The sequence below is a fragment of the Aquila chrysaetos genome, chromosome 6 (genome assembly GCF_900496995.4).
Source record: "Aquila chrysaetos chrysaetos chromosome 6, bAquChr1.4, whole genome shotgun sequence".
NCBI lineage: Eukaryota > Metazoa > Chordata > Aves > Accipitriformes > Accipitridae > Aquila > Aquila chrysaetos.
In genome coordinates, this window is record NC_044009.1 from 46,910,739 (window position 1) to 46,937,810 (window position 27,072).

At 41.1% G+C, this 27,072-nt stretch overlaps 1 protein-coding gene across 2 annotated transcripts in view; it reads left to right on the forward strand.

The window, feature by feature from the left end:
• Nucleotides 1-27,072, forward strand: part of THSD7B (thrombospondin type 1 domain containing 7B) — a 549,934-nt gene that overhangs the window by 314,545 nt on the left and 208,317 nt on the right. For both annotated transcript variants that reach the window (XM_030018353.2, XM_030018354.2), the window contains 2 exons: nt 15,672-16,467; nt 26,575-26,826. In XM_030018353.2, coding sequence (XP_029874213.1) covers nt 15,672-16,467; nt 26,575-26,826 — 1,048 coding nt within the window. The remainder of the gene's footprint in view (nt 1-15,671; nt 16,468-26,574; nt 26,827-27,072) is intronic.

The following is a 27,072-nucleotide window of genomic DNA, read 5'->3' on the forward strand; positions in this document are numbered from 1 at the left end:
GGCCCACATCTCTGACTTCAAACAGTTACATTTACATAATCAGCACATTTACCATTCTCCCTCACAGTTTACTTATTGGTTGAGCTTGCCTGCCTGCAATGTGATCTGACCACAATGGCTAACCACTCCTTAGTGATAATTTACGTTATTATTGTAATATGGATTAGGCATCAGTTGGAAGCGAGTCCGAGTCAATACTGCCTTCTTTCCTGTGACATCTTAAAAGAAATTGTTTAACAGTCTGATATCCATTTGGAAATTCAAAGACATTGCTTAAAATGTTTCTTGGCAAACTGAGGTTCATCGATGAAACTTAGCAATTGGCTTGACATCCAAAATGTAGGACAGAGACAAATGAGGAACAGAGTAGGAATGTGGACTCAGTCTGCTCATCTTGAATTGGTGCTGGCTTAATGGAGACCAGGATTTGGCCCTCTGTCTTCTCCTTTGGAAGATGATGCCATGGGTACTTCTGCCGAGTGACTGCAGGTCCTGACACTCGTAACCGCCTGAGTGGAGAAGGTGGATGTAGTAGGGGAAGTTATTTGGTCTTCTTGTAAAAACATTTTTCTCCTTGAGCTAGCAAATGCATACATAAAAGTAGACTGGAAGAAATTAATGATTTCTCCTGCCTGCCCAAATGTTTCATATGTCTGGGGCTTGAATTCCCTAAAGGGAGGAAATATGAAGGATTTTACAGGAAGTAGCAGCTGTTCTTCTTCTTCCCTGGGGCAAAGAATGTGCATTGTGATCAGTAAACCCCCTATCTTTTATCAATGTGATTGGCACCCGGTGACTTGTTCTAACGGTCCAGCTGTTGAATGCTGTAATCCTTGTGGGTCAGATGACATATGCTGTTCTTACTGCTGTGTGCTGTTTACGTATATACTTGATGCTGAATTAATATTTTAATGTAGCTTACATAAGCAATTTCATTATAATTGCATGATTTAGGGGTTTAAGGTGGCCATAAAGAGGTATTTCTGAGCCTTGCTGAAGTTTCGATGGGGAAAATCTGTTTGCCCATAAATTATGAATGTAAAAAACCCTACAGACTTGTTGTTATGGATGGGTTTATTCACATGTGAAACTTGAGAAGGGCTTTAGTACAGCCTTCGTAATCTAAGGAAGAGTTTATAAAATGCTCTGATCAGTTGGTATTTAAAAAAAATTAAAGTCAGCTTCTATCATAAGTATCTTTGTCATGCGTAGTGTTCTTCAGTTATTACATATGAAATGAAATTAATTATTTGAAAAGATTAAGGTCTGTTGCAATACCTGAGATTCTGAACTTTGCAGTCAGAGAGCCGTAGTGAATTTGTTTTTCTAAGGCATTGCAGCACCTAATAAATGGGAAGGATCTTTCTAAGAGGGCTGATGCAAAACATCTTTATTTCTACTTACACAAATGTCTGAAGCTGATTTATTCCCGAGACTAAGGTATTTGAATATGTTGCATTACAGCAGGCATTTGTGTTTTTACCAGCGTTCTGGCAGAGTGCTCTGCTCGGTCTGGTTTGGGAGAATGTGATTCTTCGTCTTGTTTATTTGCGGTAGTGCTAGCGCTTGGGACTGCGGTTGCAGGAATGAAAATCCACAGATCTGCATGGGCCGAGAAAGAGAGTCCATCTCATAGAAGTTGAAGTGTGTCTGTTTCAAGGTAAATTTTTCTCACCACACCTTAGCTATAAATATAGCCAATTAAGTATTGTTATTATAGCTGAGATCCTAAGAGTCTAATCATTATTAGTCCAGATCTAATTGTTACAGAAAAAGCAAGAAGAGTAATTCAGTTAAAGTTGTTATACACACATTTCTCAGTTTCTGCACCTTTCCTGGTGTTACTTTTGCCTCGCTGCTGTGCGTCCTAAAGTTCATGGTTTCATCCTGGTGGTGGTGGGTTGTCAGCATCTGGAGTCTTTTCCCAGGAGGAACAAGATGTTCATGTTGATGGTTTCTTCTTCCTCACTGTAGGATCCACAGGGGGTCATATTAATTTCCTTTCTCTGTCTTCACTGGTCCATGTTACCATGTGTGTTTTGTTGTTTTGTTTTTTGTTTTTGTTTTTGTTTTTGTTTTTAATTTTTATTTTTTTTAACTCCCCTAAACAGTTTTGTCGAGCTCCAGGTGTACATTTCTCTAACTGACCACTAGTGAGTTAGCAGTAGTGGTGAGGTCCCCAGTGCCAGCCTGCACCCCATCGTGTATCATTCCCTGCCTCTACTCCTCTACATGACGTCCTTTGTATGCAGGTGCTGGACAAGCCAACTATGGTGATGATCTGCTAGGTGGACTATTTGCAGTTAAAGAGGAACTGTTCAGGAATGTGGTAGTCAATAGCCTTGGCCACAGTAACCATGAGATGGTGGAGTGTAAGATCCTGAGGGGAGTGAGGAAGGAAAGTAGTGGATTAAAGGTCCTTCCTTCATCTTGGAAGCATGGACTTTAACTTGCCCAGGGAGGTAGGATCCTGTGGGAAGTTGTCCTGAACAGCAAAGAAGGTACAGGGAAATGTGATCCAGAAAAAGGTCCTGAAAATGATGCTGTTGGAGAAACTTAGTTTAGGACTACATACACTGTCTTATTCTCTTGCTTTATTGCAGAGTTTGATGCGATGCTGTCTCATGCATAGTGGGAAGCTTCTGCTTTCTTAGTCTGGTGGAAACTGATTGCGTGTGGAAATAAATAAGGCTATCACATGGATATGGTGTGTGATCACACATCTGTCATTATCAAGGGAAAATTCTTTGGGCAGCAACTGTTGTAACCAGACAAACTTAGATGAATGGAAATGTTGCCTGAGTAATCATTAATAATGTTTATTTGCATGTGTAAAAATTAATGTAGGAAAGTACTGAGTTGCTTAGTTTGCCTGTCAAGATTGTTTTATTGGTTTAAGTTAGAATACTTGGGAGAGTAGGAAGATGGTGCAGTGAAATGGTTTGGGAAGAGTGATGGGGCAATAAACCTAACTGGTCTAACTGACGGAGCTGTTTGAGATCTTTAAGTACAAGAATCGATGACAAACCTGCCTACATTACCTTCGTAGTGACTAAGCTCAGAGGTCCAGGAGATATTTGCCTCTCCTTTATTCTTAAGGGACTAAAGTAGAAGCAGTTTAAATTTAGCATACCGGTTTTAGTGTAAGAAAGAATTTTTAAAAAACGCGTCTTGGGAACAGTAAATATTCTTTAAAGAAATCTAAATTTTGTTTGTTTGTTTTAAAAACACCTGAAGATAATGGACATCAGTAGCCATATACCTGTGTTCTGTCTATACTTTTTGGAACCAACTTTCTACATCTGCAGTAATATAGAGATTTGATGTAAACTAAAAATCTTTCTTCATCATCTGAGAAAGAATTTGAGTCATTTAAGGTCAATTTTCAAAGATGAGGAATATCTTGAATTTCTAAACTTCAGATAGGACAGACTGTAAATATTTTTAACATGTAATTAATATGGATTACATTTTCTTAGCTCCCTTTTCTGCATTGATTTCTGCCATTCGACCAGTCATTTCTATTTGTAGGTATAAAATATGTGGCTTACTGTTAAAAGGATCTCAAATCAAATTGGCTTTATTTACTTCGGAATATTCTGAATAATGTTTATTATGGGAATCCTAAGAAGGGAATAGACATTTCTAATAGAAGACTATTTCCAAGTGGCCTGATTGAATTAAAGAATGCCCAGTGCAATTAAAACTCAATTAAGAACAGTTATTTCAGTATCCTTAGTGGAAGAACCGATTTATCTTATTTCACAGAACTACCAGTCTGATTTATCTACAGCTGAGTGTTGTCCATCAGTTGAGGGTGTAGACAGATTTATTAATGCTGTAGTTTGTGGATGGATACGCCAACTTTGCTGTGAACTTTGTAATTCTTTAAACCTGCCTGGGGAGAAGACTGAGAGGTGGATTTTCTTCTGGAAGAGGCCAGGTAGCCCACTCCGTTTCTCAAGAAAGCTCTTTCTGTAACAGTTTGTTGTTTTCTTATGGTGATACTGAATCTCTATGTACTGGTTAATGAACAGCTAGGACATACTAATGAGCTGGTTCATATGGAAACAGCTTACTTGTATAAAAGAGGCAAAACTAAAAGCCTTTTGAAATCTGTGGTTCAGGAGTATTAGCTAAGTGTTTTTATTCCCCTGTCCCCCAAAATCACTCATCGTTCTGCCTGTCCAGATTACTGTCAGGGAGTTTGGAGTAATTGGATGAACAGATTTCAGTGTTTTGTCCAGCGCCTGTCATCATGTCATTTTCAAAAGTATCCACAGCCTCCATTGTGACCTCCAAGACACTGGAAGTGTTTCCTCAGAGAAGGATGAGGATCTGGCTCCAGTATTGCAGAAGCCACGATACGGCAATCATGACATTTTACATACACTTCTCTTGCATTGGGTACAGACTGAGTGCAAAAACACTCATTGAGTCCAAAATATGAGCAAAATGGGATAATTTGAATATAGTATCTCATAGCATGTATGTATGTGTGTATATAGATATATTTGACAGCAAAGTTACACACATTCACACATATATTCTTTTCCTTTTATTAAATAATTTATGATTTTTCTTAATTGGATGTGCCTTAAAATATGAAGCAGAAAGGAGTCCATTGTCCTGGCTTATCTTTTCTCCCATGCAGGCATTCCTGAGCTTGAGCACACAAGTGTTGAAAGGTTACTTTGATAGCATCGCCTTTCAGTAATGCCCCATCAGGACTTGGGGCTCATCTGCTCCTTTGATGAAACACTTAGGGCAGCAGCATCTTCTGTCAATATTTAGTAAGTTGTGGGATTTCAGGTGCTATCATGATGAACCTAAATGTGACCTAAATTGAACTGAAAGCAGCTTGAGGCAGGAATGGCTTTTTATCTTTTTGAATCGTGTTTGAAGTTGTGATCGTTTGTTCTTTGAAGCATATTTAAATTAATAACCACTGCATTTTCTTGACAATACTGGTAGAGATAATGTGGGATTTCCATTATTCTGGCCTGGTTTTTGAGCTTTTCCCAGTTACAGTGAGGATGATGAATGAACATTGCCAAGAAATGGTATTTAAAACATTAGTTTTGCCATGTTGGTGACACAGTGGAACAAAGATGATTACCCGTGCTGTCTAAAAACTGTCTAAAAATTTGTGCTTAACCCCTTTATATCAAGGTGAACTTGAGGCATGCTTAGTTTGTGTAGGTTTCCCAGGCATTCATGACAATAGTGTAAGTGTTAGATTTATTTTGCAAGCTAAATGATAATTTTATATATTCACTCTAACAACTCAGGGCTACAAAAGAGAACTCTTTCCAGTTGAATTTTCATGCAAATATCTTTATTTGTAGTGTAAAACATTAGAACAGCTAGGTACTCTTGTGTAAATTAGTAGCACTGTTTATAAATATCTCTGCAATTGAAAGCAGCAGAAGTACCAGATGTGTAATTACATTAGCACAGATATTCTACAGAAAGCTGCTTCTGTGAAACAGAAACAAGCTTAATGTGAAAATCTTTGCTTTTGAGAGCATGCATGCTATGCACATCATTAACCTGTTAATTAAATCTATTAAGGGCTGCATTTTCTGAGGCCTTGTTAAATGATTACTTATGTATAAGAACGTTTGTTTCTAAAAAACTTCAGTTGCAAAGCGTGGGCTAACATCATAAACGCAGGTGCTTACGTTTGGATGTAAAATACGTGTACAGCATATGTGCATCTGTAACTGATATTTTTCCATGTTACCATTCTTTTACTTCAAAAAATCATAGCGTGATATCTTTTATGGCAACAGTGACCAGATTTCCAAGTTCAGAATTGTTCATGTCTGCTCAGCAAACAGCCCCAGCAGGACCTGAATGCTCCCTGCACCCTGCCACATCTCTTAGTGGTTTTCAAAAGAAATGTGGGTCTATGCTAGCAAACTCATCTTCAGGATATATATTCTCAGCTGTTTAAACATCTCCAAGGACATGGTTTTATCCTTTGTGCTGAAGCTTGTGAAAATGTATGTAAAGGTGCACGCCTGTTAGGATTTCAGTGATAGCTGTAGACTATTCAGAAATATGTAACCACTGTAAATTCAGAATAACGTGAGCAAACCATCTGCCAAAAAGGAAGCGAAGATCTACCAGTATTGTAAGGCTGACCTCTGAATAATTTTAGGACGCGATTTGATGTTCGAACACTTCCATCTTTAAATTATTGGAACTGATGTTCTATTTTCAGTTGTCTTTATTTCAGCAGTGTAGATATTGAAAAGAAAAAAAACCAACGCCAAACTCTGCCCCTTCCCGACGTGCTTGTTCCCACCCAGGGACCGTGGGTTAGGGCTCTGCCCGCTGCAGGACGTGAAACGCTTGGGCTCGTGTTAATGTACTGACACGCATTCATGGGCAAGACTACCTCTCTTCTCTGTTTATCCTTAGAGCGTTACTGGCTTTTGCTCCAAGGAATCTAAGTCAGCTGGAAAAGGAAAAAACTAAATTAAAAAATAAAATAAGTAGAAAATTGCTCTTTAAGTTATGATGCTTTATTGCCCTGGTTCTAGGTTTTGCTGCTTCTCATTTGGGAGGCAGGTTTGCAGAGAAGCACTGCAGCAGAGGGGCTGTTTCTCTGGAGGGGGTGTAGTTGAATGCCATGTTCTGCGCTCCAGCAACTAAATATGTCTAATGTGCTAGTTTAAAAAAAAAAAAAAAAAAGAAAAGTTCAAAAGCATCACAGGATAGTACAACCTGTTCATAAGATTCCTGTATCTCAGCCTGGCCTGATGTACAGATCTTAATCTGACAATATTTTGCTTTCACCCACCTGCATTTGTAGTCATCTGGAACGATGCCTGGCAAAATATGCCTCCAGATGGGATGGAGATTTTTCTTTCTTCACATACCTATCTAGGTATGCTATGCTTACTTATATTTTGTAATTCTCGTCACAAGATTCTCAAGATTTTTCTAATCTTAACACCTGCAAATCTGAACGAGGTAATGTGATCATGTTCTTTGAGTGCAAACTCAAGTATTTTAGTTATTCTGTTCTTGTGGACCTTGCAATCAAGAAGCTGAATTTATGATGTGATGGGAGATTATTTCAATTTGGAAATTAATGTCTTTGTCATTGCCTTCCTTTTACATTTCCTGCCCTCCCCATGAATTTTTGTGAATTGAATTTAGTTATTTAGTTTCTTTGGGGTGGTTTTGGTTTGTTTGTTTGGTTTTTTTCCAGTTGTTTTTGTTTGGTGTGGGGTGGGTTTTTTTAGTATTTGCTGTATGCCTGTCATTCTCCCTGAAGTGAAAACCACTTGCATCTTAAAGTCCTTCATCCTGATTTACACTGTCTGGAAACTTAAACTCTTTGGCCCTCTTAGATTGATTAGACGCTGCTCAACACTCAGCCATTCCTCCTGTCAGCAGCCTGTGCTCACAGCGTCTGCGAGACAAGCAGATTGATGTACTGCTGGAGAACACTTATCATTCCAAACTTTGGCATAGGTGCTCGTATTGTTTATTCCAAGTATTGCAGAGAATTGTACTTTTCCTAAATACTTTGCCTCTAGAATCTGGCGCATTTAAGAAGAGTGCCTAGAGCAAGTGGTAATGTAATTATAAATAATTAGAAGTGGATAATTAAATATGGACTGTAAATAAAAAAAAAAAAAAAAGCCCAGTAAAAGCAGGTTGTATAGTTCTACAATAACCTCTGTCCGGTTTTTATAAAATTGATTGTGCACATATTTAAAAATAGTACTTTTCACATGAATTAATTATGCTATCTGTTGCCAGGGAATTGTTATCATCTGTGTTCTCCATCTATGCAGAAATACTAATTAGCAGCAGTTCGGGCACCATGGGAAATCCTGCCCATTGTATAGCTCTTCTATAATGCTTATTAAGAATAATGACTGTCTGGCCCATACGATTGAGAAGGTATTTCTGTACAAGAACACGGTGTCTATATTTTACCATCTGCCTTTTGTGTTCCAAGAGCTTTGGGCAGCCCCACTTTTGCTCCGGAGCACGGGGAGTACCCATGGGCAGAGGGGCTGCCCCAGCTGAGGCTCATCACAGGTCCCATCTGGAGAATATCCCCCACTAACACATCTGTAACACATCTGTAGGTGTGTACACACCAGCTCTGCAGGAGACGGAGGGAGATTTAATGCAGTTCCACCATTTAACCCCAGCCGGACTTGGTAGCACCTCGGTGTGCTGTTCTGGATTTCGATTCTTTTACCATGGTGTATTGATTGCTGTAGTATCTGAAAAAGTATGCTGGCTTCTGTGCTGTAGTGGGTTATAAAATATGTAAGTTGGGAATAGCATGAAGCTGAGCAGGAAAAATGTAGTTCTCCCTTAAAATGATGTCTGGAGAGGGATGTGCACGTTTCTGTGATTATGTGCCTGTGAAGTAAATTCTGACACTTCAGAAAGGTTTTGCAGGTGTGCCGATTGCAGTATTATTTCACAACTTCTTCTGTGAAACAATTTTTTTTGTGAAAAAAATTATTTAAATTTTTAGTTTTGAAAAACAGAACGTTGCTATTATTTCAATGAACAAATATAATTTAAGCTTCATGAAAGAGTAAGAAAATTAGAAACCGCAGTTGTCACAATTTGGAAGAAGGGATGGCAGTATCTCTGGTGTTCTCCAGGGAACGAATTACTGCAGAGCTAATACGAGAATTCTCTTTGTGTCTCGGAGCTCGAATACCAAGCAGACGTCGAAGCGCTGGCAGTGCTTGGCCCCGAGCTGGCCCACCACCGAGTCCCCATCTCGGAGCAGCGAACCTTTGCCAGCGAGCGTCCTGGTGCGGTTCCTTTAGGGGTCCGTTAGTGCCCATCTTGACGTTGTTTGGTAAGGTTCCTTGCGGAGATGCGGACGAGGCGGTCTCTTCCAAAGCCGAGTGTATCGCCTCTGCAGGGATCCTACCCGTTGCTGGGCTACTAGCAAGAAGGTGGACCTGGAGTGAAACCTGGGCTTTGCACGCTGGAGAAATGACTCGGAGCGACTGCCTGCGTAAAGGGCGGCGAGGGGGAGCCGGCGTACGGCAAAGCAGAAAAAGCCTTGTGCAAAGCTTGCTGGTGTTAAACCGGCAGTGTAAGGACCTGTATAAAACTGGAGTGGGCCTTCTGAATCACCCAGTTCCTACAGGCAAATATGAAATAATCCCAGTCACAAATATATCAAGCTCCCTTCCGCTTCCCTGCAAATATCAGAATGGACCTCCTTGACTTCTTACCTGGTTGTGCTTGAAGGGGTCTGAGCTTTCCTATGGGCTGGGGAGAAGATTTAAACATAACTAGAGAGGAGGCTCGGGATCAGAAGAAGGTATCGTTAAGTTGGGTGTCCAGCAATGCCCACGTATTCTCTCTGGTTCCCCACTGGTAAGCTGGGCGGTTTGTGTTGCAGGAGATGCTGCGTAACTGGTGTTGTATTGATTCTGGATGTTTTTCACAGGGAAATAACAGTTCCCGTTGGGGAATATAAGCCCCAAAGTCAAGGTGGAGTGACCGAAGAAACATTTCTCAGCTGCTTTTTCTATTAAAGTTACATTTACAAACAACTTATAAAGGCTGTTATGTTTTAAAAGGAATTGGTTTTCATAGATGTTTGGAATTTTAAAAAGGTCAGAGTTTGATTATAACTATCTATAATCCAGTACTGAGATGTTTTTAATCTCATATGCAGTAAACTACTCATAGTTGTAATCTACTGATAACATCTATTTATACTTTTTGTTTTTATAGTATACATAAATTTATATCTGTTATGGCCTCATCTCCTAATGTCAGCTGCTATCAAGGCAAGAAATCTGTTCTCACGAACCCTCAAATTGTGTCGGATGAGTATTGCAGAAATGTTTTGGAATATGTGGGTTGGGTTTTTTTATTTTTTTAACTGAGAGTTGAAAAGAATATTTTTCCTTGGGCCATCTCTGGGGTGTGGGCACATGATTGAGTAGCTCAGCTAATGCAGTTTACATCAGTGCTTAATATTGAGAAGTCCTGCCTTCAAATGCCAAGGGGTTAGTAAATCACTGAATTTTCATAAACAGCAGTGTTCATTACATTTTGCTGCAGAATGTCTTTCTTGCTGGAGAGTGTCTTGAGTGTTACTGCATGTGGATAATAAGGGAAAAACCTGAAATGTAAAATTGGAACAAACTGCTGCATGGCTATAAGTCACTAAACTTCACTTTTATTCAGATCTAAAATAAGATGAATAACTAAGTTGCTGAATTACTCATTTGTGTAGGTCATGAAAGTTTAAAAAAGTGCTGCAGGTATTTAAAATTAATCCCAGGAATCAGAGGAATTTTATATGGCCTGCGTGACACATTGCAAATAGTACAATAGTCTTTTATTTTGTATAGCATCTTTCAGACAGATTATAGTAGAAAGTGTTTTACTGAATTGCTGTTAATAATAAATAGCAAAATAATTGAGATAGTTAAGTACAGGCAAGGAAGAAAAGCTGTATTTTGGCTGAGATGTGGCAGTAGGTGCAGGGCAGGCATACAGGAGGGCTCTTCCATAAAGCAGGGGAGCGGGTAGTTACGCGAACAACAGCTATACTAATACTACTTTGTAATATAAAATACCTAAACCTATCAGATCTGGTATCCTAGACTCTCTATGGAGCTGGTCCCAAAGATTTTAGTCTGTTTAGTCTGCAAGAAAAGATGTGACTGGACTGTGTACACTGACATGGAGAGAGCATGATGGGCAAATAGTACGGCTTTCATCAGCATAGTAAGGTCTTTGTCCGAATCATTACAAATATTTTTCTTGGCATAATATGGAATGTCTTTGCATCGTGCCAAAAAAAACCAATAGTGGTAGTTCATACGATCTTTTGACAGTTTGGTTCATAATAAATATATGTCCAAGTCTCATAAAATCACATAAAATTACATAAATCTCATAAAAACTTCTCATAAAATAACCAATTCTGAGGAAACCAATTCAGTGGAACTTACATTTTGCCGCTGTTACTAATAGTTAAGATTAATTGGTTGTAATGTCTGACTCAGTTGTTACCCGTTCTCAGAAATCGCAGAATGACTTGGAACTTTCATTTCATATAAACATGCTCTGGTGGAAGAATGCTAGAATGACATCCAGAGTGGTTATGTGACATTTCAAGCAGAAGCATTCAATTAAAGCGGACACTGCAGTGATCTTCTGGAGTTACAATCACGTCTGGTAGAGTTATTCCTCAGCCAGGAATTAATGAAGTCGTATGTCTCTGTTATGATATTTGGGGATCTTTGTCTAAGAATTAGGAGATTCTGTTTAAAAACAAATTGTTAAGGTCTAGAACAATTGCTCCTAAATTTGATACTTAAACTGAAAGACAAAATAAAAAAGTGTAGAAAATAGGACGACTATTCCAGTGATTGTCCGTTAATTTTTTCAGTGCTCCTTCACTGTTTTATGTATCAGATGTGACTTGGAGCATACCTATTACCTGTTTGAAATAAATTCCTAACACAATACTCTATTTAACTGATTGCTGATCTTGTCCTAAGTTTGCAAATTAGTACATAGCTACAGGCACAGAATAATTGTGGAAGATGCTTATTGTTGAATGAATTCTCAGATGGTGAAATGGTTGCAATTAAGCTAAATGTCACATTAAACAGAGCATAATTATTGTAGCAATCCTTATTAAGCCCTAACATACTTATTAAGCAGCTCTTATTGGGATTCCTATTTCAGGTTTGATGTTTAGTGATGTTTCATTTTGTCTGTAACATGTAATTATTGTCTGAATAGCCTGCTTGCCTTATGCTTGTATGACCTGTGTGTCAAAGAGCAGATGTCACTGTATCCTTTCAGACATAATTATTGCATAGTTGTAGGTAGGTCTTGCAGGCAGGAAGAGCGAATCAGTGCACACTACACCAAGTAAACTACAATTGCTGTGTTACTGCTTGCTTTTAACAGGATTAGAGAAGCTGTATGGGATGATAGTACAGTACTCTTTCTGGCCAATAAAAGATGGCAAACAGAACAATATGTAGTTTTTCTTTATTAGATTGTCTTGATTTATTAATCCCTTCCATGTCATTATTACTTGTAGTGTTATAGATGTCTTGTAAGAGACAGTAGGATGTCTTTGTTTACAGTTTTCCATAAACAAAGACATCTCACTGCCTCTTACAATTTTTGTACAAGTCAAGCAACTTTTGCTTGACTTTTCATTTCTGAAGCTGGGAGCTCCCCTGTTTCATCGTACGTCCACAGTGTCTCCTTCACCACCTGTGTCCTGCTGTTAGGAGATCAAACATCCACCCAGTATCTGATTAGGTTACAATGGTTAGGAGATGGATGAGATCTATCCTTTATCTTTATCTTTTTGTACTTTCTATAGACAGATCACTGTGAAATATATTTCGTTTTGTTTAGTCTTCTGCTTTAATTACCAGTGGCCTCCCATTGTAGATGGGGAGTTATAAAACATCTTTCTGCAGTTTAGGCTTTTGATGCCTAAATTCCAGTGGGTTTTTAATAAAATGGAGTTAAGATTATCATTCACATTGTGCTGAGATGTTTCTTTTAATTGACTCAGATTTATTTCAAGAAAAGTGTAAATTTAACATGACTCTTCTAAAAATAATTAAATTCTAATTACAAAGCAGACTATTGACTAGGAAGTATTTACATCCTTCTCCTCATTTCAGCTACTGAACAGGATATTTAACTAAGCAATGAAACATTGTGGATAAGTTTACTGCCGCGTCCTGAAGAGATCATCAGGAAGTGAAAAAAATCTATAGTAATGGGATTTGCATCTGATTTTTAACCTTGTTTTTCATGCTTCTTTTTTTGGTATGCCGAGAGCAGGCTGCGTTTTTAGCATGTTTGCCAGAGAATAATTGCAAATTGTGATGTGTCTAACATAGTGTAATTACTTATGAGTTCTTGCTTACTTTTTTTTTTTTTGGTAATTTTTCATTCTAAATTCACATCTGACATTAAATAATGGCCACTTCTTGCTTCTGGTTTCTGCTGCATCTCTCTCTATCCTGTTACTGTAAGGATTGGTAAATTTGCAGCTATTACATAGAGTAGTTCATAAACAACACCCAAAAATGTGTAAAAAGTACCAACGAGATGAGTTCTGTGCAGTAGTGAAAGAGTGGTGGTAGGTTTGGTGATTGTAATTTGGCCAGTCTTCTGCTACAACTCCTTTGTATTACTCCATGGGGGGGTTTAGTGCTATTTTTGATGCTATTTGCTATCTTAAGAAATAAGTTGTAAGTCCTTAATTGGTCTAATGTGTTTCAAGGTCCTACTGATGAGTAAAATACTGTTATGCTCAATGCTATAGTGAAACAGTATTACTCTGGAATTTTTGCTTTAATAACAAACTGGTGAAAACCAAACTTCCCCTGTACTGAAACTTCCACACCTCAAAAAATTACACTGCCTTTGCTGAACCGCTTCAGAGGAATAAATGCTGAAAAAAGCTCATAATACAATTACATTGCGATGCTTAGTCTTTGTGGTAATTACTTTGCTCTGTTAATAAAAATCTACCTAGTACTTGAGGTTTGAATTTTGACTACTATTTTTAGTAAGATGACAGTATATACATAATCCGATGTCTGGTTTTGAATCTTGTTGGCATTTGTATAAGAATATTCTTTTAGATCAAGGGTAAAGTATCAAGGATGAACAGTTAAATTGTCAATGGACCTCTTCATGTAACTGAACTTCAAAAGCATGTTTAAAGATTCATATTTTTGAATATTCAGTTTTTAAGCACGTTGGATTCTGTCGAAAGCCTGTCATTAGTGTAGTACAGTTTGTAGAGCACAGTATAGTTTGATGCTGCCTTTTCCCATTGAAGATACGTGTTACAGCTGACTCCTTACCTTGGACTGATATCATTTGGCATGAAACAGAGGCATAAAAGGGACAAAGATTTTTCACATAGCCTGAAGGATTCAACAAAAGCCGGAGCTGTCTAAACCCTGACGACCCTGAAAACCCTTCTTCACCCCTGCCTGTCCGCCACGGGAGAAGGTGCCAGACCGTGGGTAGGGTCTCAGTCCTGGTCTGGAGGATGAGGAGGGAGGAGTGCCCGCAGAAAGGACATGGCAAGAGCGTGGGATGTGTTGGCGGAGAAGCTCGGCTATATCTGATGCCTATTTACTTTTCCCCCTTTATTAACAATGAAAAAAGGACAGGAATTTTTATTTATTTATTTTTGGTTTTTATTACACAATGTGAGGCCCCTGGCTCTGGAGGATTAACTCCTCTATTCATGAAGAAAGAACAATGGGTTTACCAACAAAAACTCCATCAGCTGGATGAAATACCTGGCAATATAATTGCAGCCATTATGGGGCTGTTTTCGGCTTTTATGTGTGTGTTTGGTTTTGCAGTGTAAGCATGTAACTGATTCTGGTAGTTTTAAAATCAATTTTAAAAAACTTGACTGGAGAAGCATTTCTTAATATAAATTAACCTATTGTAAGTTCATTTTCTGCCTTGAAAAAATACAAAGGATAGGGTAGTCGCAGTGTATTTTCAAGCAAGAATTCTAGGTGCAGTGTTCTTACTGAGTGAAATGGCTCTGTTATGAGGTATTGGAAAGTTTTTAAACTTAGAAATGAGATGAGAGGCACTTGAGACACAATCATCAAAATCGCTTTAGTATGTTAAGACTTGGCCCCCGTGCTTTTCTCTACCTTTTCTTTTCTGTTCGTAAGCAATTTTGTACTTTATAGCCCTCAGATTATTTTTTTTGGCTTGGTGTATTTTTCTCGAATAATATTGTCACAGAAGAATCTTTTTATTTAGCCTTGTCTGATTATGTTCACTTGAAAATCCTCAAATAAGATTCACACGATTACATACATATATTCATGTGCTCCAGACCTAAAAATGACATCGCTGGGTTTAATTTTTATTTAATTTCCTTCCTGAATGGCTAGTTTTAGCACCTCGTATAGTGCCACGTGCTGCAAATGGAAACAACTTGCTCGAGGTACATCCCAGGGTAATTCAGAAGTCGATGCACGTGAGATGCCTTCTCTGCTATCGGGGCTCTGCTGTCAGAGCGGCAGCCTGCGGGACCTGTCCTGCAGTACATACGCTATCACATTAAGTCAGTTCCTCCATTTCGAACTCTTGTTAAGAGTATGCTCTTATTTTCATAGTATTTATCCTCACCGTTTTATCACTGCGGATGATGATTCAGCTGCTTCCCAGTGCAGTTTATTCCATTGACTAATTGCTCTATTAAGACTGTTTTCCTCTTATCTAACTTGACTTTCTTTTCCTATTAGATTATTGTTCCTTTATGATCATTTTTATATTCATTTGTACAAGTGAAATTAAATATTCATATTTCCTCAGGCTTTGGGATGCATTTTACTGCTACAGAAATGTGCCTGGCCTGCCTTTAATTTGAAATGTTGCGGGGCATTTTTTTTTTTTCCCCCCACAAGTTTCTCTGAGTGATCTAGTGATGTGAGTACACTGGGAGGAGAAGTGACTTGCAGCCTTTAGGAAGCATTTAACCAATTTTAGGGACTAGCAGGTAGTTTTCTACTTTTCAATACACGGGCAGGGTATGGTTTGGCTGCTACCGGGCATCAGGACAGATCTGTGGCAGGCGTATTGCACGGCATTTCTCAACACCCCCTCTTTTGCAGGTCACTGGGGCCGGTGCGTAGGGGACTGCGGCTTGGGGGGCATTCGGAGTCGGGCCGTCTGGTGCACCCACGCGGAGGGCTGGACAACGTACCACGCGAACTGCAACCAGAAGGACAAGCCCGAAAGCCAGAGGAGGTGCTTTAAAGTCTGCGACTGGCACCTGGAGCTGTTCGAGTGGGAAGTTTCGGGATGGGACAGGTGTGGGCTCGTCCCCTTTGCTGGCGGTGAGGTGAGAGCCGAGGCTTGTGTCACCGCACAACACGGGCTGCAGCACCGGAGCGTCCGCTGCCTCCAGAAGCTGAACAGAACCGTTGTCGCCAACGAAATATGTGAGTATTTCACGCCGCAGCCACCCGCCGAGCAAGCCTGCCTGGTGCCCTGCCCGCGGGACTGCGTCGTGTCCCAGTTCTCCGGCTGGTCCCAGTGCAGCACGGGCTGCGCCAAGAGCTTGCAGCACCGGACGCGGGCGGTCATCGCTCCCCCTCTCTATGGGGGTGCCCCGTGCCCAAATCTGACCGAATCCAGAGCCTGCGGCGCTCCCGTCTGTCCTCTTGGGGAGGAGGAGCACACTTACAGCCTCCGAGTGGGGTCGTGGGGTGAATGCCGGCTGCCCCATCCTAAAGACGGCGACCTGGCAGGGAGGACTATGTCGGATTTGCGTTCGGACTCTGGAGAGCGAAGCACGCCTGGACTTCAAGGCTATAAACCCCACCACCGTCCCCGGGAGGTGGAGATCGGTTACCAAACCAGGCAGGTCAGGTGTGTAAGGAGCGATGGAAAAAACGCAGCGCTGAGGTAAGGGTGCTTCGTCTTTTATTTCATCCCCAGTGGGTTAGTTTGATGGAGCGCTTGCTCTGTGTGGCAGCACCACGGCAAACGTGCTCCCCTTCTTGAGTATTAAATGCAAATTTTTATGTGTTTTCTTTACAGTCTTTTTTTTTTTTTTTTTTTTGATTTAATTCCCTTCTTGTAAAGCTAGCATATGCTGAATATTTTGCATTCTTCTACGATTTGTGACTGTTTAATTCATTTTATGTTTTTAATAATTCTCTTATGGTTTTTTTTTGTTGTTTTGAGGAAACATCGAGGAAATGGAATTATATATCACTTTGTACTGTTGCTGGGCCCTGGCTGTGGGAGAGGGAGTTTTCATTCTCAGTCATGTACTGCATGTATTTGGCAGAAGAGGCTAAAATTGCACCAGCTTAAACTCCTTCATTCTTACAAATCAACACTGGATAAACTAAGTCTGAAAAGTTTGGTCTTGCGAATTTACTAGAAGGTATTTCTTGGAAAGATAGATCAGTGAGCAAACCTGTGATTGTCCTCCTGCTTACTGAGGAGCACTCCCATCTTGGTGTAACTCTAGGATGCTGATACAAGATAGGTGACTTGCACGTCTGTCTTTGGTAGTGGTTGTTGATTTCTGTCCTCATCTGTTAGATAATCTAACAATTTCTCTTAGTCTACGTAGGTTGCTTTGCTGTAATTCAAATGTGAAGGTTACAGTAATGTGCAGCAACTAATGGAAGGATTTATTCTCTCTATTTCTCTCAATTTAAATTTAAGCTATCTAAGCTCAGCCATTTGACTTCAGGTTGGATTTGGGCAGGTGCCAGGAGCTGTAGATGACTGAGAAATTGATTGAGTTCTGACAAAGTCAGGATTTCTGGAGAACTTCTTATGTTCTGTTTTTCAGGGGCATTAAAAGTTCTTGAAAAATCCTGCTTCTGAATTTTGTGGAAATCAATCTGTTTCTAGGAAATCTATAGCTCCTGGCACCTGCGCAAACTCAAATTGCAGAGAGAAGGGGTTATTTTATGTCCAATTCTCTACCTGTGTTAATGTCTGCAGCAGTTTTGCACACATACTGAGGTGAAAATATACATTCTAGCCTTTTTCTTACCCCCTCCTATTACACCTGTAGCAAAGTATGGGTTTTTTTTATTGGTTGGAAAAAAGTCAAGCTTTGTGAACTGTTCCAGCAGTTTCTAACATCTTGACTTTATTACTTGTCTCTAAATATATGCTGATTCTAAATATACAGATTTTATGCTCTTGTAGCTGCTTGAGTTTAATGGAGTCACTTGTGATTTATGCTGCCATGCGACCAGCAGCAGGTTTATGTCTGCTAACACTTGTTAGCTGTTCTTTTGCCTCTTGTATCTCATTCCTTATCAGAGGCGCTGGGAAGGGGATCCTGACTTTGTTAAAATTTCATCCTCACACGCTCACTGCTATATTCGCTGTAAGAAAGGGGAATGGAAGATGCTGTTTCTGTAAATGTTTTCTCTTCGTTGTGCTACTGTGTGAGTTATACACTGGATTTCTGGATGACAGTGCAGAGGGTCCTTGGAGCTTTAGTTTCAGTGACTCTACCCCTTGCTCCTTTCTGGTTTGTTTTTTTGGTGATCTAGCCCCCTTTTTGGGACTGTACAACTCCATTAGCCGCCTCCTGGCAGACTTTTTCTGCTGAGGCTGTGTCTCAGATTTACTGCAGAGAGCTAAGCCTGACCCATCCCTTACTCTTACTCCAAATACAGGAGAAAAGTCCATTTATTGAATAGAGGACAAAAGGTGACGTTGTCTTACAGTGTCCAGATAATCACATACTTTTCCTTTCTCCTTTTGGACCTAAAATCCAGCCTAAAATCCAACCTGTGTTTAATTCCAGGGCTGGAGTGCCACTGATATCAAATAGCCATGACAATGACTCCCTTTAAGCATCCCCTGGTAATGTCCTTCTCATTCAGTTGTGCAGCATATTTGCTGCCATTCTTCTGAAGAATGGACTCGATCTTGCAGATGTAGCTTTACTAGAGCGATGATATTTTGGCTACTGATAAAGAAGAGTAAATGCATTTACATAACCCTGTAGCAGGGTTTGGCAGGCAGCCAAGCATCTGTTGTAAAACTGGAAAGAAGTGCCTTATTTGTGCTTTTTCATTTTCCTGGCCGAGTTTTCCTATTTCGACTAACGCCGTTGAGTAAGTACCAATGAGAGATACAAATTAAATTTCTGGAAAACTGAGGCAAGGAGAGGGATATCCAAAGACATGCTTTAGCAGCAGGCTCTGAGCTGCTGGTCTGCCAGGGCTTTGCCACCACCCTGCCTCCCACCGCTGCCTGATTCTTGCAGGAAGGCGGTGGGTAATAGGAGCGGTCAGCTAACCACCCCTGACTGGTCGAAGGCCACGTGAGGAGAGAAACCGTATGCTCATCTTGCCTCCTAATTTATAATGCAATGGCAAAGATGCCTAATTTATTATCAAGGTTGTTTAATTTACTGGTGTCTAATTTCGGGGCTGTGAAGCAGCCAGTGAGGCTGGCGAGCAGCGGCAGCCTCTGCACTCACCGATGGGAGAGGGTACTGGCTACGCTCCTCAGTGTGAAAGAACAGTCTTTTGCCCAAAATTGGATTTTGGTGGGCTTGGGTGCAAGCTGGTTTTTAAAGACTAAAAGATGGAACTCATTCACTTCTTACAGATGCTGGATTACTGGCAGGACATTAATTTTGGCCTCTTTGCTAACAAGTTTGTGATTGATGGGAATGGCAGATGGGGTGTCATTTCTCTGTGAAATAGGTAGCAGAGGTGGGAAATGTGCCTGATATTTGTTTTCGGTTTTTCACTGATGCTTAATTTATGCTGTTGAACCCTGCAAAAAGGATCCTTTGGCTTTACAGTGAACCCTCAGGTAGGAGCTGAAGAATCCTTTGCATTATAAGGAAATGTTGTGGTTTAAGCCCAGCCGGTAACAGAGCACCATGAAGCCGCTTGCTCACTTCTCTCCCCCGGCCCTGGTGGGATGAGGAAGAGAAAATATAGAGAAAAGCTTGTGGGTCGAGACAAGGACTGGGAGGGATCACTCCCCACTTATGGTCATGGGCAAAAGACAGGCTCAACTTGGGGAAAAAAAACCCCAAATTCGATTTAATTTACTACCAATCAAATCAAAACAAGGATAATGAGAAGTAAAACCAAATCTTAAAACAACTTCCCCTCACCCCTCCCTTCTTTCTGGGCACAGCTTCACTCCCGAATTCTCTCCCTTCTCCCCTCCAGCGGTGCAGGGGGACGGGGAATGGGGGTTGGGGTCAGTTCCTCACACGTTGTCTCTGCCGCTCCTTCCTCCTGGGGGCAGGACTCCTCACTCTTCCCCTGCTCCAGCGTGGGTCCCTCCCACGGGCTGCAGTTCTTCCCAAACTTCCCTGGCGTGGGTCCTTTCTGCGGGCTGCAGTCCTTCAGGCACAGCCTGCTCCAGCGCGGGCTTCCCCCTGGAGTCCTGGCCATCTTGGGGGCATCCATCCCGCTGCTCCGGCGTGGGCTCCTCTCTCCCCGGGCTGCAGACGGGCATCTGCTCCCCCGCTCCCCTCCGTGGGCTGGGGGGGGACAGCCTGCCGCCTCACCGCGGGCTGCGGGGGCAGCCCCTCCTGCCCCGCTCCTCCTCCCCTCCTTCCTCACTGACCTCGGGATCTGCACAGGGGTTCCTCTCACGTCCCGCTCCCCTCTCCGCTGCAGGTTCCCCTCTTAACTCTGTTCTCCCAGAGGCGCTACCGCCATCGCTGACGGGCTCGGCCTGGGCCAGCGGTGGGTCCGACTTGGAGCCGGGGAAGCTTCCAGCAGCTTCTCACAGGAGCCGGCCCTGCAGCCCCTGCCCCGCTACCAAAACCCCACCACACAAACCCAAACGAGGAGATCTGTGTGTCCGTACCAGCCTTAAAGGTGCAAGCCAAAATCCTAGCAATTTTAAAGGTGAAAACTCTAAATGGGAATTACTTGGAGAGGAGCACAAGCATGTGGAAGATTGGACGTGCTGTATCGGGGAAACGGAGCTGGGGTATGTTTTTGGTGAAATATTTTTTCAGTTTGGAGGTTCTACATTTGTTAAAATGGAAGGAAAAGGGAGAAAGAAGGAGGAAAGGGAGGGACAGATCTTTTTGAAAATACTTGAAGACAATTGAGCAGCAGAACATCAATAGACCTTCAGACAGGTTCATATCTGCTCAGAAACAGTTTTGGTGTAGAAACTTTATATTAGTGAAAATAAAAGGAATAACATCAAAATAGAATGATTTTATGGATCTGATTTGAAGCTTTTAAAGAGTCTATTTTAAAAAGCTGAATTTTTTTTTTCATACAGTTTCAGATAGAATTCAGATTTCATTTTATTTCAGAAAAAAGTTTTGGTTTGCATTAAATTTCATATCCAGTAACAAATTCAAACATAAGCATTTCCATGTATTAAAAAAAAAATAAAAAAAAGATATCTCTGAAACAGTTGCAAGAAATGAATGTGCTAGAACTTCTGCTCTTTTTGGGTTTCTGTCTTGTCACAGTTGTAAAAATCTACTGAATAGTGAGACAAAGGCATTTGTGTTTCTTTTTTTCTTAAAAAAAAAAAAAAGTTATTTAGGATAGACACTAAATTATAATTTAGTGAAATGAGCGCCCATAGCTAGACATTGAAATCCTGAATAAATTTAACCTGATTTTCTAACCTGATGTGTGCGCTCACTAAGCATACTGAGAAGTTAAAGTCAGGAGCAAACAGTTTTAGGGTATTTTATTATTATTATTTGGATTAGGAGTCTTTTTAGGTACATATTTCTTAAACTCTTCAGTCTATGTATAAGATGACAACAATGATATAATAGGGTTGGATTTAGGTTTCTGTTTACTTTGCTGTTGTAAGTGAAAATTCAGGTCAAACTCAGTCAAGGGATAACCCATCCGTCAAGGCTGAGGTAGAGCAGCATTCAGCTCTTTTGTTTGCCTCTGTAATTTGAATTTCCATTATCCATTTCCTAGTGGATTGTGCTTAACCACTGTGCTGTTGTACGTTTTTAGGAAAAAATTATTTGCAGTTTCTAGTGTTGACATTCTTCTATTCTCTGGATGAATACAAAATTTCGCAGTCCGGAGGTGGAAACGCTGTGCTATAATATGCTATTTGATAGTTATGATTCTGATCTGGGAGAGGAGATGTGTGTTCACATTCCTCCCAGCAGATGTAGGAATCAAGCCTCAGTGCTCAGGCTTGAAAACAAATCCCTGAGCTATTGGATAAGAAGGAGATTTTACTTTCTAGTGTTCTTTTAAAAAGTTTTGTCTCTCATTTCCTTTGCTTTTATTAAAAGTGCATGAAATAAAGGAACAGTGACTGCTTTTTTAATTTCAATAAGTAACATTTTAGAAATAGGGTCCAATAATAATTGGGCTTTTTTCTTCTGTTTTCAAAGTGTGCTGAAAGCCAGCTGCTTCTGTAGCCCTAAGGTTTCAGTGTCTGCCTAGGTGTAGCGCAAGTGTAAGTCAGCATTTATTTTTAATTGAAGTGGAGGATCTGGTGCATTAAATTTTGGAGACACCAGAACTTAGACATCTTTGACACCAAAGCTCTGTGTTTGTTTGGATTATAGGTCTCCCAGCTCCCTTTCCCTTTGGTCAGCTGTATGGCACGCAAAAGTTCCCTGTCTTCCTTACCACCCTGGTGCAAAAGGGGCTGGTGTTTCTTCTGCCAAAGAAGCCTCCGCTGCACAGATTGAATATATGCTATTGCCAGTATCCAAAATAGCCCTGGCAGCCCTTCAAGACCCTAAAATACATTACGAATTCTTGAAAGTATGCCTGTTAACATTGATTGCCAGTTTCCTAAGGGAGGAAAGTGTTTGCATGCTGTTAGAAACATGGCAAGATTGTGTACATTATTAGACCCTAATATTATTAGCCAAGTGCAAAGAGCAGGTAGTGTTTATTCCAGCAGCCTGTGAGGTTGGGTCATTGGTTACAAAATAGGAGACGATGTTAGAAGAAGGGAAAAAATGAAAATGTGTTATCAGTGCAGCTTAGCTCACTTCAGGATTTTCTTGCTCTGCAGTGCGTGGATTTGAGCATGTGTTCCCTGGTCAGGCTTGACACTTCTTGGGAGCCTTCCTGAGATGCCGGGGAAGATCCTGGCTGCTGAAGCGGTACCCTGTCCTCCTGGTGCTGCCTTCTGTACCAGCAGCATGGGCATGGTGATGGCTTCTTAATGTGTCAGATTATTTTTGACGTGATCCTTTCAGTATAAAACCACCTGTGTCATCCTCTAATGTAAGGAAATACATTCACCCTTCATTCTGAATACATTGATATGGTTGGGAGAGGAAACTAGGCATAATTTGCATGCTGTGCCCAACCTGATTTAATGATGCACTGCTCCTGGACGGTCTCGCTCTTTTCTCCTGCTGATAAACATGTTTCCACTCATTTCCTTGCAGTGGATGTGATGACTGTGTGACTGTAAGGCGTGTAGCACAGATGCACTGAGCTGCTGGAAAATTTGGTGAGTTGCTTTTTGTCCAGAACAGAAAGGTGGTGTGGTTCAGCCTGGGGCTGCACAATTACTGTATCTCGTGGGGCAGATTGTGGCTGGAGATGGAGGAGAAGAGCAGCGCTGCTCTGTTGGCAGCAGCCTGCAGTTACATGGTCACGGCGGACATGGAGCTGCACAGTAGGAGTGTTACGCCGGGCAGCTTTTCCTCCTCCTCTTCTCGCTTTTCTGCTTGTAGCTCCAGGACTATGCGAGTGTGAAAGAGGCATGAGTAGGTCTCCTTTGGTTTAGTGGGTTTTTTTAATATGTGGTTTATTCCCCTTCAGTACACAAGAGAGTAACAGGGCTCTCTGCCACTTGAGCAAGATAGGCTTTGTGCTGCTGCTGTCTGCTAACTAACAGATCCATCTTACACCACAGGCAATGTAACACAGGTTGTGGAACAATTCCTGTAGTTTTACAGTATCAATCCAAGTGTGTAACGTAGAAAAAAGCATCAATCACATAAGTACCCTACTATATTACAATTATTAGATTAAGTCCCAAGAGGAAGATCTAACCTGAAACTTTAATATGTGGAAGTTAGTTTAAAACCAGGGCTTGTGTAGTATCTTGCATCCCCAAGACCTTCTTCCTCTCCCAGCGGGTTCTGATACAACCACAGCAGCGCAAGTACATGTCTGGTTTGCAGCCTCAGGTCGGTGAGTGCCTCTCACGTTTGGGCTTTGTCTGTATTAGATTGTCCTAAATACATCTGTGACATGAAAGACCGTGTCTGAATTTTGTGCAAAAGCATGTTTTTACATTTGTCTTTGTGTTGCTCGGTGTCACAATGAATTTGACTTTGAGGCTCTGAATGAGTAGGTACAAGTTAATTAGATTTGCTTTCTGTTAGGCAGTTGCATGTAATTCTCCTTCAAAAACATGTACTCGAGCAGAAGGATGGAAATTGCCAGCTCCACGTCTTGTTCACCTTAAGGTCAATGAAGTTATCTCTTTAGCCTTTTATAGTAGGAGCGGTGGATGGATTTTCAGGGAAAGAAACAGTATTCAGTCTTTGCATACTTCAAAGGCTTTTGCAAATAGCAAGGATGATTGCTGGGCAGAGATGTCTTTTGCGGTCAGAGTGTCGGCATAGGTTTGAATCCATTAGGCGAGGTATTGTAGGTATTATCTCACTAAGAATTGGGGCTAGCAATATTAATTTTAAAGAAGACCCCAAAGCAGATTTTTAAAGGCTTCGTTTTGTTTGGTATTTCAGTGAAGATCAGGCAAGACTTAAATCTCCTTTGCAGTGGCACAACCCCAAAAATGGATTTGGGTTTTTGTTACTGGTATCTGAATGCAAAGTTTTGATCACTCTTTAAAATGTGAGATCAGTTACCCTCCATGCTGTGTTCTTAGATAAACTCTAGTTTTTTAATACCATCAGTTAGGGCAGTGATTTGTATGTGCTACTATTTTATCAGCTCTAAATCAGGAATTCTTGTTAATGTTGTGGCACGGGTGGCCCGCCTGATAACTGTTGAAAAAGTATTAAAAGGGAAATAAAGTTACCATTCACGTGACTCCACCTAACCTAATGTTCCAAACAAGACTCAAAATCCCTGGGTTAGTAAGTACAGATATAATGATTATTACTTTTCAGTCCTTGCTTCAATTGTATTGATGTTTTGTACGAGAGGCAGTTTTGGAATCAGTTGCGTTTGACATGTAATAGAGGAATAGACATCTTTTTGAGTTGTAAGCAAGAATAATTTTATTTTGAGGGGGTTATATCACAGGCTGTTTCTATTTTATGGAATTGTTAAAATAAACCTCAGTAAATTCATCCTCACAGCACCTGTGAGATTAATGAGTTTTATTCTGGGTGAAGAAACTGAGACAAAAAGTTGTTACACTTTTTTTTTGAAGTAGAAATTTAAGCCACTAAACGCTGTCTTTTGCTAGTAGTTGAGGGTCTAGTCAAACTTGATCAGGTATCAGTGGGAATATTCCTACTGACCTTTGTGAAAATGGGGCCAATTCCTAGACTGGAGGAGAAGCGAGTGAATGTCCTTTATCTTCACTTCTCCCCCTACGAGACTGCCGTGCAATCCTGAAATGATTGCCCCAGTCTATTTTCTGTAGAGAAAGTTAGGTTAGTCAAACTGTGCTATAAAGTAATACCAAGTGATGTAATGGCTGGTTCCCTGGCAGCAGTTCTGGATTTCACACCTTTTAAGTGTACCTCTGTTTGCTCCTTATAGTTGGCAAAAGCCTGACTGTGAGCAACCGGGGGCTGGAGAAGACAAATTTAGAGAGTTCACACTGAGTTCATGTACGGTCTTAATTTCGGAGGCCAGTTTGCATCATTCGTTTAACACTAGGCAGAAGTCAGAAAATCTTGGTTCCTTTTCTCCTGGTGACTCCTTTTTTCTGGGTTTCATCTTTTTTTGCCCCATCTCATCCTTTGTGGTGCTTCAGTGATGTCTCTGCTCATACGTACCTCGGTCCTCTTTCGGTATATCCTTTCCTGCTCTGTTACCTCAGCTGTCTAAGGTTTTTGAGAAACAAGGAAGGTTTTTCTCCCATTTTGGGAGATAAGTGGTAACTCTGGTTGATCTCCGGCTGGGGTGAGGTGGAGCAGCAGCAGCGGTGCTCTGCGGTGTCCCTCCCAGCCTGCTCTGGGCAGGCGAGTCATCAGCTGGCTGAGACAGAAGCGGAGGAGCAGGGAAGGATGGTGGCCTTAGTCTGGAGGTTTGTCTTCTCCCAGAATTATTTGCTACATTTGCCATACTTTTCTATATTGTGAAAAGCTACTGTAACTTTGGAACTCTTAAAAATTTTACTCTGGGACTTTGTATCTTGATACCAAACCTCAACACCTGGCAGCTGTTAGAATTTGGTTTTCCATTGTGTTGGGTCTTGTGTGGTGTCTTGATGTGTTACAGAATGAATGAGGATCATGTCCTAATGTCAGCAGGAGTAATTGAGCCCCAAAATACAGCCAGAGCTCCAGCATTCCTGGGTCTCTGGCAGTTTGTCAGGTTTGGAAACCCTCTGACCTTGTTTGACAGCATTTGTTTGATAACAGCCTCACAGAACCAGCACCTTTCTTATTAGTGTGTGACTAATTATTTTTTAAAAGAGCAGAGTCGTGCAGCAGGACATGCTGACACTTGGATGGATGGATGGATGGATAGTGGACAGCTAGTCCTGTGTGCGGGGTGATGGGAATAGTTACCAGTGGCAGTATTTCTCTTGGGCTTGGCTTTTATTTTCCGTCCTGGATAAACTGTGAAATTCTAACTGCACAGGAGCAAATATAGTGCCTTTCGCATCTGTTTTAACTTTAAATAAATGAGGTATATTATTTGCAAACTACTCGGCATGCAAGATTGCACCCAGAACTCCCTGGAAATGTGTTATGTGCACTGCATTACAGCTCCTCTTACTTTCCTTGTATTGGTGTTGATGCAGGTCTTTTGATTTACCCCAGATGACCATGGATTTCTTCTTCGGCGGTTTGGCTCGGAAAAAAAAAAAAAAAAAAAAAATAAATTTATTAAGCAGCACCTCCTCAGTTGTTTTACTGTGTTCTTATCGCAGCCTCTGTGTGCAAGATCCTGTCCCTTTGACCTTCAAGTCCTGTGTCATCGCTAAAGACTGCGAAACGTCCGAGTGGTCTGCATGGAGTGCCTGCTCACGGACCTGCGGCTGGGGGGATCTTGCCCCGGGCTTTCGGAGCCGGCGTCGCGGTGTGCGGAGCGTGGCGGTGGGCACTGGGAAGCAATGCCCAGAGCTGGAAGAGAGGGAAGCATGCAGCGTGGGAGGGAAAGAGCTGCTGCAGCCTTGCCCCAGGTACAGCAAGTGCTTTTAGCCCAGTTTTTGGAAGTAAATAAGCCAGTGTTTGATGACTGCCTTGTGCAAAGCAAATCTTCCCTGCTCAGTGTTTGTGCGTGGAGAGGGTCACGTGTCATGCTTTCTCTCTGTGTCTAAAAGATCATCAATTTGATCATTGTTAACTATGATTAGCGGTATTATTTATTGTTAGTAATATTCTTGTACTTGTTGCTATTGTCGTTCTTCTATCACAATAATTACACA